Source organism: Penaeus vannamei, chromosome 43 (assembly GCF_042767895.1).
Source record: "Penaeus vannamei isolate JL-2024 chromosome 43, ASM4276789v1, whole genome shotgun sequence".
Classification (NCBI taxonomy): Eukaryota; Metazoa; Arthropoda; class Malacostraca; order Decapoda; family Penaeidae; genus Penaeus; species Penaeus vannamei.
This window is the reverse complement of record NC_091591.1, coordinates 25,381,777-25,394,276: the sequence shown is the minus strand read 5'-3', so window position 1 is coordinate 25,394,276 and position 12,500 is coordinate 25,381,777. Positions and strand designations below refer to the sequence as shown.

The window sequence follows — 12,500 nt, the reverse complement described above, 5'->3', positions numbered from 1 at the left end:
CATATATTTTTGTAGGTATGTAGTTACAAATTCAAAAACTTCAATTACAGCACGCACTGACAGCCCGGACAACGACTCGGCATTTAGTGACAATGTTTCCATGCTGTCATCGGAGAGCTCTGCCTCAAGTGGGGCCTCTGGAAGTGCTGGCTCAAGGCATGATGCAGGCAAACATACCTCACAGGTAGGCATCTCAAAAGCTTGAATATCCTCTCAAGAATATTAACTTTACTAACCACTGATTAAGGTAGACATTGGCTAAAAGGAAAGAAAAGAATATATGACAATCATTATGATTTACTTTAGCCATTCTTCCTGTTAGTTAATGCATGGGTTGTATTTGTTATTGTTGTGCAACTTTAGATTTAGAGAGTTAGTAGAAAAAGTATAGGATAGCAACTGGTGGCTGTTAAGATAATGTTTCATAGTGTTCATATGAATTAGCTGCAGTGTAATTGGTTTGGGTGGTTGAAGATAGTTTTTGATTATTTTCACTGATAATGCTTCAGTCTTCTGTATGTAATGAATTTAGTTTCTACATCTGGTAAGAATATAAGAGAAAACTGTAAATCCGATTCTTTAAAGTGATTAATCAAATTTGTTCATTATTAGCATATCGATAATAAAAGAAAAACAGGAACAGTGGCTAGAAAATAGATTTGAAAAGAAACATTTAGTTTAAATTTTTATTATTTCCCTGTTTGGTATATTCTGAGTTTCTCTGTATCAAAAGATTAGTTTTTAAAATTAAAAGTGATGAGGTAAATCCCATGATGGTTGGGTGTTAGTATCCCCCTTTCTAAACTGTTTTACATTGGGAATATATGGTATTATTTGAACATCGCATTTACCTATTGCCTGTCCTTATGAGGATTTAATGATATTGGTTAAGTTCAGTAAACTAAGCACTTTTTTTTTGCTGTTGTACATTACACACATGTATTGTTTATAATATCTGAGATTTAAAAGTGTGATGATAAGCTGAATATGTAAACTTTGGTGTGTAAATCCCTCACTGATCAAACATAATTAGTGAAGCACCATAATTAAAAGGAAATTAAAGTACAAATCACACTGCAACTTTTTCATAAAATGCAGATGTGCATTCATCAATAGATTAAGATAGCAGCCTACATCTCTATAGTTTCAATACCTACTAGCATATAGTGGTTCATTTAGTGGGGATGAAAAAAATATATATGTATATTTATATATATTTTTGTGTGTGTGTGAGTTCATTGAAGGTCTTTGGTGAAAAGATTTTAAATGAGCTTCATTGCATGTATTTGGCTTTCCTTCCTACTGTTTTGGGGTGTATTTTACTAACCAGATTAACATATTTTCATGGTGAAAACAATACTCTGTTCCTTGATTTTTTGTGCTTCTCACATTCACAGACTAAACATGTATTTTGCCACTACATAGAGAAAAGAGTGAATGATGAAGAGGCAAAAAATTTAGACAAAGTTTGTAAGAAAAAAAGTATGTTTTGCTCTGTGAATGTTTTTAAGTGCATCGCTATGGGATGATTGGTGGATGTTTACTTGAAAGAGAGTTTTAAAAATAGACAAAAGACACAAAAAGTCATAAGATAAGAGTATCATACTAATGCAAAGGTGTTAATACTGTATGTTTCTCTTATTTCTCCCCCTGTTGCCTTTGCATGATGCTTGGTTTGCATGGTGGTGGTGAAAAAAACAGACCCTTTTCCTGACTCTACCTCAACTGGCTGACCTACTAAAGGATTGTGGGTTGAATGAGGTTAGTGAGTTGTGTGGAACCTTTGTGGACTAATGCCTCTCTGTCCAAACTTCTTGACAGAAAGGAGTGATTGTTTGTGTTTTAAGTGGACATTTCAGAGTTAGAAAAGGAAGTTATTTGTGTCATTATATTTACATATGATTGGACATATTTGTTTGGAGTAACTGTAAAATTATATAGCTAAGAAAGAAATGTAAGTATAAGTGTGAAAGGTTGATGTATAAGTAATGTCTGGTAATACATAATTCCACTTCTACATGACAGGTTGAACAGGCAGCAAAACTTAAAGCAGAGAAAATCAAGATGGCCTTGGAGAAAATCAAGGAAGCTAATGTCAAAAAGTTATTCATTAAAGCTTTCACATCAGATGGTTCAACCAAGTCTTTATTAGTTGATGAGAAGATGACAGTAGCATTTGTAACAAGGCTGTTAGCTGATAAGAACCATGTGAGGATGGATCCTAAGTGGGCAGTTGTGGAACATATACCTGATCTTTATATGGGTAAGTACTCAAGATGTAAATGTCATTTAAAGTCTTGTTTTTTATAACTATAGAAATCATCTGTTGTGTAGATTATTTGTTATAAAATCAATTATGTATGGTTGTGTTTATCATTTCCCTTGTATTTTCAAACAAAGAATGGTTGAAATAACCACAGTATTATCTATAATTCCACTTCCCTCTCTTTTCTGCAGAACGAATTTATGAGGATGATGAGATGTTGGTAGAAAACCTCTTGCTGTGGACTAGAGATAGTAAGAATAAACTGCTCTTTTTAGAAAGGCCTGATAAATATGATTTATTTTTGAGGCCTGAGCAGTATATCCTCATAGGATCATCATCGCAGAAGCAATGTGATATGGATGATGATGGAAGGAATACCCTGATTGAGGTGAGGATAGAAGAGGTTGATGATTTTGTTTGATTCTGATATTTCTTTCATTGGTAAGACTATATGAAATACTTCTTGTTGATCAGACCTAAGGCATAGTTTATATTTACTAGAAGTGGATCATGAAAATGAAACCTGGCCACCATCCTTGCAGGAATTCTTCTCAAGCACTGGTGTAGGTGTTCCAGAAGTAGAAGGGCCATTGTTCTTGAAGTCAGAAGGGAAAAAGGTCTGGAAGAAATACTATTTTGTCCTCCGTGCTTCTGGGCTTTACTACTGCCCAAAGGGAAAGTCTTCTAGGTCTTCAAAAGATCTTGTCTGCCTTACAACGCTGGAAGTAAATCAGGTGAGTTATTATGTGTATTTATATAATTTGTACTAAAGTAGATAAAGTAGCTTGTGAATAATATGATATTTAAAAGATTTAAAAGTGATGTTTAAAACATGGCTTTGTAGAGTATGAATTCTTAATTCTCAAAAGTGTGCACTGATATAATGTACTTCTCAGGGTAAGTTTCATTACTTTAGTTATATTCTTTTTTATTTATTCATTATAATTTTTATGTGTGTGTAAGTCAGAGAGACTGGTTTAAGACATTAGTAGAATTTCACTTTCTGAAATATAAGTAAAAGTATCATTTAATGAAAAAGCCAAGCCCTTGTCATAAAGTGAATTACTAACTGTAAATATTTCTTTAGGTTTATTATGGTGTTGGATGGAAGAAAAAGTACAAAGCTCCAAGTGACTGGTGTTTTGCCATCAAGCATCCACATCTTCAAGCAAAGAGCAGCAAGTACATAAAGTACCTCTCTGCTGAGGATCCCCGTACTTTGGCTCAGTGGGTGATGGGCATAAGAATTGCGAAGGTATGGAAAAAGATGAATTGTAGATGTACTTAATTTCATTGGTGCCTGTTGCAGTTATTATCAATTAATTGGTCATGCAGAATAAATGTTTTTTTTTTCTCTCTCTCTCTTCTCCCCCCCCCCCCTTTTTTCAGACATGAGCACTTATTTGATGTTATTAAGAAAGCAGAAATTATTATTCTCTTTTTTTTTATACTCCTTTGCTCTTCTCTTACATTCTTTTGTGAGAATATGATATATATTAATGTTGTTGTAACTTGTAGAGAACTAATGAGCATTCCCTTTTGATTTTTAAGGTCACTATTTAATAAGAAACTACCATTTTTTTCAGAGTGGAAAAAGATTACTGGATAATTACCGATCTCTTGTAGAAGACATTGCACAAGAAGATATTGACATGCTCGCCTCCTCTAGGTCCTTCAGCATTGCATCAATGGCAGGCCAGAGTGGTGTCGGGGGAAGCTCACAAGGCCCATCACAGGCCACAACTCCTTCCTCAGAATCCCAGTCTTTAGATTCTTGCTTGGCCCCAAGTCTTACCCCAAGCGTTGTTGATGGAGACGAAGGAGGGGAAGATGCCCATTCCTCGACTGGATCCTCTTCCCAGGATACACCAGTTAACACTCTTGGTCGACCACCAGTCTGGCGGCAGGATAGTCTCAAGAGTGGGTCTTCGAGTAGCTCAAGTGGTTGTTTAAGTGAGAGATCATCAGCAGGAACACCCACAGGTGAACACGGGTTTGAGTCTGAGTTTCCTCAGGGAACCATTAAGAGGAAACCATCCAGCAATCCAAAGCTACCCTTGACCACCACAACAAGATTACTGGTTAAAGAAGTTGATGGTGAGGATGTAGTGGACACAGCGTCAAACAGAGGCACAGCTGGTCGGCAGAGTTTGAGACGCTCCCTCACAGAGGAAGTGAATACTTTACGGAGACGAAATTCAGCTACTCAGTCACGTAGCAGTGTAAACAGTAGTTCATCTAGTAGCATACTGAATACTAGTATGGGAAGTCCTGTGCCTCAGGAAGAAGAGATGGACAGCTTACCCCTTCCACCTCCTCCACCTGAATTAACAGAGCCTTGTGCTATGGAATTATTACCACCACCTCCCCCTGAATTGCTGGCATCCACACTCAGCCTTAATTCTCTTCCACCTCCTCCTGATGAGGCTTCTCTCCCACCAATCAATCCAGAAGATCTCATGATGGCTAGCATTACCTCTCTGCCACCTCCACCCCCTCCTAGTCCACCTAAGCCATCTAGTCCACCAAATGCAGGTGCAGCACCACCCCCACCTCCACATGCAGTTTTACCACCTTCACAAGAACCTGGAGCACCACCACCACCACCTCATGGCCTTCCCTTACCACCTCCTACCACTCCTAAACCAAATAAATCTAGAGGTCCAGGTTCTCCAGTTTATCAAGCTACTGGTTCACCTGTGTATCAATCAGCTGGTTCACCTGTATATCAGGCTGTCACACCTCCAGCTGTTGCACCCAAACCACGCCGTGACTCAAGTGAGTCGGCCACTTATGCTTCACCTCCATATTTAGCTGAATTACGTGCTCACACTGCTCATGTTCCACCAAACACAAATGTACCCCCTCACAAAAATGGCTGGCATCCTGAATCCCCATTGCCACCTCCTCCACCTTCACCTCCACCACACCAGCCTGTTTATGCACAGCCACAAAGGAGTCCACAGAAGAAAGTTAAAAGGATTACCTTTGTAGATGATGTTCAGGATATTCCACCAGCGCCTGAATCTCCAACGACAAAACCTCCTCTTCCACGACGGTCTGAGTCAACAAGACTGTCAAATCCAGGTCGTCTAGACAGTCCAGGAAATAAGATCACTCCGCCAAGATCTTTCCTAACCAGCTTACAAAGAGTTATGCAGAAAAAATGGCAAGTAGCACAGAAGTGTAAAGACTTTGATAAAATGCCCCATGAAGTTTTAGGATTTAGAGATCCTGTACTTCCCAGTGAAACTGAACGTAATGTAGGAGCCTGGATCCAGGAACATTATGGCAGCCTATATGAAAATCTTTCTCCTCATGGCTCACCTCCCCAACCCAGTGCAGAAACAGTAGATATGCCAAGACCAATTGCCAGCCATACTTTGCAACCTTCACCTCCCCCTCATGCTGAGGACCTGAACAGACTCTCACAGACTATGCCTGGAAGGAAAAAGCCTCCCCCTCCACCACCAAAGAGGTCAGACTCAACCCACCTGAGTACACGACAATGACGACTGCGACGCTAGTGGCCACCTGTCTTGTTAAGCATTACCCCACTTGCACCTGAAAGGAGGCTTAGTGTTATTATATATGTAAGATTGTTACTTAATGAATGTTGCCATGGTTCACAGAACCCTTAATTATGGTTGGGCTATGTTAGAACAATGGTGATATGCCGGTGCTGATGAAGTGGCGGTGTCGAGGGGGACGGCCTTCTCGCCGACCTTTACTGCATGCCTCCAGTCAAACTGGTAAAGGCAGTCGTCATGACTTAAGAAGTCATTAGTATAATATTTCCACTTGAATATGAAATTATATTTCTTAATGTCCCTATTGATGTAAAGTACCTTTGATTTTAGCATTAGGGAAATTCCTTGTTACATGTATTGTGGTGAGCAAAACGATGGTTTCTTCCAATGGTGCTACAATGTGGGCTGGTCATTGGACAGTAATGGAGAGGTGCCCAGAATCAGCTTGACCCTAGTTACTGTTGGTATTCAACTAACTAGCTTGACCATGTATATTTCTAGCATATGCAGATAGCTAGTAAGGCTTGCAGCTATTGGTCATAGCCAGAAAGTTGGCATGGGTTGCCCCCATTACCAAAAGCATAAGAAACCCGCTCTCACATTTACATGGTACCAGTAACTAAAGGTCATCCAGTTACACCAGCAGTATCACCAAGCATCAGCATTGATAGTCAGTGTTTAAGCATGATGGAGATTACTCTGTCAGTGGCCTATATCGACTTAATTACAGATAAGAAACAAGTATTTTATTTGGTCAATGCTGACTGCTTTTCTGTTTGTTTAGGAAAAAACAAGTAGCTTAAGTACTTGGTGGTATTGACTTTATGTTTTGACCAGTTAGTTATGAAACCAAATGTGTAAAAGTGTATATTGTACATTGAATATGTTTTTTTGTATTTTTTGTAAAGATGTTAACACTGTCCCTAGAGCCTTGTGGCTGTAGGATGGGCAGGAGTTTTTTACCATTTTTACTGTAACAATTTATTTTTATGTTTTAAAGTGTTTGATAATGTGCATAAGAAAAATTTCCTTGCTTTTCTTTGACTAGAATCTCTAATGTTTCTATGTGCAATTATGGGTCTTGTAAAGAAGAAGAAAAAAAAAAGAATTGTAATCAGCTGGAAGAAAGAATTTTATATGTAACAAGCTAAGAGCACATTTAACTGCCTGCCAGATTTCATTTTATGTAAAATAGATCCATCCATATTATTATATTATGCCACAAACTTCGTACTTTGAGGGGTTCTAGTACTTCCAACCATGCTTTGAAAGTCTTTTTCAAAGGGAATATTAATATTGAGACCAGACCTTTATATCTTGTATTATGATATTTACAAAGATTCGATGATACTGCAGTTCAATATTCAGACAAGAGCAGGAGTTATGTGAGCTGTATAGTTAAGTCTCTTATGAAACCCAGATGTCTGATTTTGCTAGTGTGAAGGAGTATATCTCTTGTAATTTGTTTTTTGTTGTTTTTGAGAGATTGATTTAAAGACTATGTATTATTTATTATAAATATTGCTAGATATTGTAAATGTATCAATTATTTATTACAAACAAATGAATATTATTTAGTCCTTACCCATAAAAATACTATTCAAGTTTATGAATAAGAAATCAGGATTTGGTATATAAAGATTTTTTATTATCTTTTTCATTTATTCTTTTTACAGTTTACAATTTAAATTACAATTTATGGACTGGTAAAAGATATATCAGTTGCAAATATTCTAGTGCTGGATTGTAAATACGTCCCAACATTCTAGAAACTTCTGGTGTTGGTAATTGACTGAGGAGGTGTGGAAATAGTGCAAATGCTCTTTATGTTTTTCTTAATGAGTGGCTGTAGTAGTTATTATTAAAGAAAGATCTTTAGGTTTGGTCTCAGTAAAAAGATGTATCAGTTATATCTGAGCACTTTTCTTCTTTCTGCCATCATTAGTGAAGTTAAAATAGTTAAATTGTTGTCATCTGTTTTCGTACAGTATGTCTTACTGATGAGAATTTTATTTCAACTAATCACTGTCAATTTGTTATGAATGTACCTTTGAAAGCATTTCAAGAGTGGTACTTTCACTAAAATGAGAAGTCAACACATGAGCATCAAGACAAAGAGAACTGAATTATGGTATAGACCTCAGCAGTAAGTATGTATTTGTCTTTTCCATCTGCTTGATGCTTCAGTAGCGATTATATACCAAAAAAAAGTGTGGACGACTTTTCTGGGTCCTATGTAAATCTATACAAAATTTTGAACATATACATATATATACAATTATATATATATTTATTCTCTGAGGGATTAACTACATCTTTTGGTAACTGCAGTTAATATTTTTCAGTATATAAAGAGGTTGACTTGCATGAATTAAATGATTACATGTAATCCAAAAAGCTGTAATGAATATAACATTTTATTGAAGCCATGACCTTAGATATTGCATACCTTGCAGTATGAAATAGTGTAAATGTTGTGGCTAGATGAAACATGTTCCTGTTTGTTTCTGAAATGTAAGCTTCACTCCATTATGTATTCCAAAGGCAGTCACATCAGCAGCTTTTCTTTTCTTCGGTTTAATGATTATATAAACATATACTTGTATTATAATTCTTGTTTTTTTTTTTGTGTAGGTTTTTGTGTAGCTAATGTCTTACTTTCATTAGTGTTTTATGTGCTATTCTTGTAAATGCATGAGAGAATTGTTGCTAATATTGTTTTTCTATTTCAAGAAGAGCCAATTAATGCGGGTCTTCATAGATAAATTATATTTTGTATCCCTGGCAGCCTCTTTGTCCAACCCCCTGATTCTAATTTGCATATGTGAAAAAGAAATTAATAGTTTTTCCCTGTTTCGGCCTGTTTGATTTAAATCTTTATAAACCAACCACTCTTGCCTGAGCGTCCAAATTGTGTAATCTTTAAAATAGAATTACTGAGCTGTCACTGTCTGCGTCTGGTCTCCTAGTCTTCTTCCCTAAAAGACCGCCCGAGGTGTGTCAGTCTCAACTTACCTCAAGCTGCCGGCCTTCTTCACCTGCTGTAGCAGACTCCCATGGGATAAAATTCTGAACCCAAATCTTCCTGAATACCCCTTAAGTTTATACCTTCTCTTACCGATGTCTTTGTCTCCTCTGGTTTCTAGAGGGTCTATCATAGGTAACTGGAATAAGGGCAGATGATCACCCAGAATCCAGTGGCCTTGTGCCAACTTCCACATTGTACAGAAATTATATATACACAATAATAAAAAATATCTTCATGAAAATGTGTAGCAGTTTCTTTTCCCTTAGAAATGCTATGATTCTGATCAAACTAAGTAAGATAATGAAGTTATTAGTGGTTATAAAAGACTATAAGGACTAATTGTCAAGAAGTGAAAGCTTGCTTCTATTTCTTTGGTTCAAAATAAATGTAACCATACAGTATCATCTTAAATCTAATGATACTCAAAGCAATTTTCACAAAAAAGGAAACAATGCATATACGTATATTTTTCTGTATCCATGTTTACATTTGAATTATTCATGAACATCATCATAATAACGGTGAAGGATATGGACATTATCCATTTTTATTAGGTGTAGAAATGTTCTGGCACCAGTTCAGTGAATCCTTAATTCCATAACATGTACTCTTACACAACTTACCAGCTATATATCTTGAAGCTTAATTTATTTCTGAGAATTGGTCCTCAGTATTTAGCATCATAAAAGGTGCTAAGCAGCCTATCTTCTTGCCTTTGCTTATAAAAATTTTAGGCTGATGAAGGTGGGAATAGTCTCATTTTATTTGTGTTGAAGTAGCTATGCCAGGACTATTAATTAATATACAAAAAACTTTAAACATGAAAATCAGTTCAGTTAATCGCTTTTATTATGACTTTAGAATTTGGAAATTAACAGGGAAAGGCTTCTTGAGCTTGTAGCTCATACCTAAAGGCTGCAAACAGTACATACATCTCAAAATGGGCAAAACAAGGAGTTTTAACCAATGTCAATTTAGCCAAAGAAAAATTCCAAATTATACTTCATATATTTGATATTTTGTCTTAAGAGGAATGATAAAACGTCAGTTAACTCTTTGGTATATAATCCATTCAAAGAAAGTATATTTTTTAAACATTTATTAATTTCCTGGTTGAGGAACATACACAGACAGGATTGCAATTATGGTATGTATAATTATGTTAGATAAGAATAAAACCTGAAAATAATACTTAATTAATTTTCTGAGGTCAATTTCAAAAGGCTAGTTATTTAAGCAATATACTATTCAACCAAGAAATGTTCACATCAAATATTCTGTATGTTGGCAAACCTTTCCACTTTATTTACATGCAAAATTTTGCCACAGATAATGCATGCTCCACTGAAAATGCAGTGCTCAAATTTGCAATTTTTCAATTCTAAAAAGTAAAAATGTATATACCAAAAATAAAGTATGGCAAAAATAAAATTAACTCTTTTGGAGGGATTCTTTTCAATAATAAGACAAAAGTTAATATTCCATTTCAGGACTGAAACAAAAGCTAACTCCCCAGATGGCTTTCTTCCACTAAACATTTGTCAAATATAACCTTTGAGAAAATGTAATCAGTTGCAATTACTTGATATTTCCTATAGACTTTTCCAATATTGCAGTTTTAGAAATGGCTGTATTAATATAACAGTGTTATTTTAGTCTGTCTTTGATTTTTTCACATCCACAAGAATATGAAAGAAACTTTATAAAACAAAAACAGTATTCATATTCAATATAATGATGATGACAGAAAACTATTCATATGTAGACAGACCATCAAATGCCTCTTCTTACATAATTGTATTACTGCCTTGAGATTACTAAACTACTGATGACTAGCATTACTGTTCCCTTAAAAGGGGACAAAAAAGCAAGACTTTTGTATCATATGTTTAGTATATGTGTTTTATGGAGAGAAAAATTGAAAGATGAATGAAATCAGGTCTATACCTGAATCTTAGCATCCCAGAATGATTTTAAATATTTTGCAAATATGATCTAAACTGAATTGTACGTGAAAGAAAAAAAATATAACTAGTATTATTAGTATGTACTGTAACAGTTCATTTCAAACTACTACTTTTCAAACTTCATCATCATAAAAGTAAGTATAGCAGAGATATTCCAGTTGATTATTCTGAATTTCAATTTTCATGACCTTGTATATATTTTCAAATCATCGAGTTCTTCTGTTATAGTGCTATCAATGCTGGTTAACAGTATTTTTTTGTGATATCAGATCTTTTCTTTAAAGGAAAGCATTTCTAACTCAATCAGATTAAAAATGATGTAGAATGCCACTATACAATAGAATATCTTGCTTTTCAGATATAATAAAGAAAATATTATGGCTACTTTTGTTATATTTTTGCAACATAAATTTCAAGGAAGAGTGGAAAAAATCCATACATATATGCTTTTCCTATTTATAGATCACTTCTTGTGTGCAAAACTAATGAACTAATCTCCATTATTTGTGAACTGCTGAACTGAATATCTGAAGTTAAAACCATTAGCATCAAATTACACATTGTGTACAAATCACAAAATATTATAATTGATGTACTTTTCCTAACATGATATCAGGAAAAAAGAAAGAAAGAAAGAAAGAAAGAAAAAAAAGCTGAATGAGTATCTACATGACTTCTTTTACTATTCCACATAAAGTCAATTCACTGCCCTCCATCCCCTTGCCCCTTGCCTGTCTCTTCTCTTTTCACTCTCTGCAGTTCTGTGATGACTTTTGCTAATGCTTCAGGGTTAGCGCCACTTTCACACAGCCGGACACATATGGCCAGGGTAGTTTCATCCAATCCTTTGGGGAAGACAAAAGGTACACATTACACATTTCTTACCGGGAGAATATGGAAAAGGGATTGGGGAGGAAGAGGGGAAAAGATAATGAAGGGGTTACTAGAAATAGGATGGAGGAGGCAGAGGGAGGAGGGTGGTAGTGGCTGTGTGATTAATATTAAATACTTCAGTGTGTGTGGTACACAATTTTGACATTTTAAGCTGTATTTAAGTAATCAAATTCAAAAACAAACAGCAGCAAGAAAACAAGTACAAGGAAAAAAGACAGAAACTAACCTGTATTCAGAAGTTTTGAGACCTCCATCAGAATTTGGAAAGTTTCTTTTGCTGTCACAACCGTGCGTGCTGTGGAGGTCATGGTTTTGTCTGGCTGCCTTATCTTCTCAAAGGAATTTCAATCTGTCTGGGAAATAAATTTGCTGAATGACAAAAAGAGAGAAAGAAAAATAGCATCATATTGCTTAAAACCTACTAAAATATTGCAAACATTAAACACCATCAGCTCGATCATCTGTATCACAGTCTGAGACTGGAAGCTGCTAACAAGTCTAACTTCTACAAAAAGCTATCTACGCTGTGATGAGAAGCAATCAGTTCTTGAAGTGTTGTGGGAGAAGGGGAAAAGCAAGAACTAAAAAATGTGAGAGGAGCAGGAGGGAAAAGAGGGTATGTGAAACAGAGAAAGAGGGAGGCTGGGGGGAGGGGGAGGGGGGGGAGGAGAGAGAGAGAGAGAGAGAGAGAGAGAGAGAGAGAGAGAGAGAGGAGAGAGAGAGAGAGAGAGAGAGAGAGAGAGAGAGAGAGAGAGAGAGAGAGAGAGAGAGAGAGAAAAAGAGAGAGAGAGAGAAAAAAGAGGGAGAGAGAGAAA

General features: G+C 35.9%; 2 protein-coding genes across 15 annotated transcripts in view; one reads left to right on the top strand and one right to left on the bottom strand.

Moving 5' to 3' along the window:
• LOC113816979 (abnormal cell migration protein 10) overlaps positions 1–9,065 on the top strand; it is a 159,233-nt gene extending 150,168 nt beyond the window's left edge. For 10 of the 14 annotated variants that reach the window (XM_070118819.1, XM_070118818.1, XM_070118823.1 and 7 more), the window contains 7 exons: positions 51–184; positions 1,702–1,761; positions 2,026–2,263; positions 2,458–2,654; positions 2,809–3,000; positions 3,354–3,521; positions 3,853–9,065. In XM_070118819.1, the coding sequence (XP_069974920.1) occupies positions 51–184; positions 1,702–1,761; positions 2,026–2,263; positions 2,458–2,654; positions 2,809–3,000; positions 3,354–3,521; positions 3,853–5,778 (2,915 nt within the window). In that variant the 3' untranslated portion in view covers positions 5,779–9,065. The remainder of the gene's footprint in view (positions 1–50; positions 185–1,701; positions 1,762–2,025; positions 2,264–2,457; positions 2,655–2,808; positions 3,001–3,353; positions 3,522–3,852) is intronic. The other 4 variants (XM_070118824.1, XM_070118822.1, XM_070118821.1 and 1 more) reach the window with 1 other exon arrangement.
• Positions 9,066–9,908: 843 nt separating this feature from the next.
• The window catches only part of Mzt1 (Mitotic spindle organizing protein 1), a gene marked incomplete in the record, with an annotated part of 7,524 nt that continues 4,932 nt past the window's right edge, over positions 9,909–12,500 (bottom strand). Inside the window, 2 exon segments of the mRNA XM_070118829.1 lie at positions 9,909–11,636; positions 11,912–12,038. Of these exon segments, the coding sequence (XP_069974930.1) occupies positions 11,494–11,636; positions 11,912–11,993 (225 nt within the window).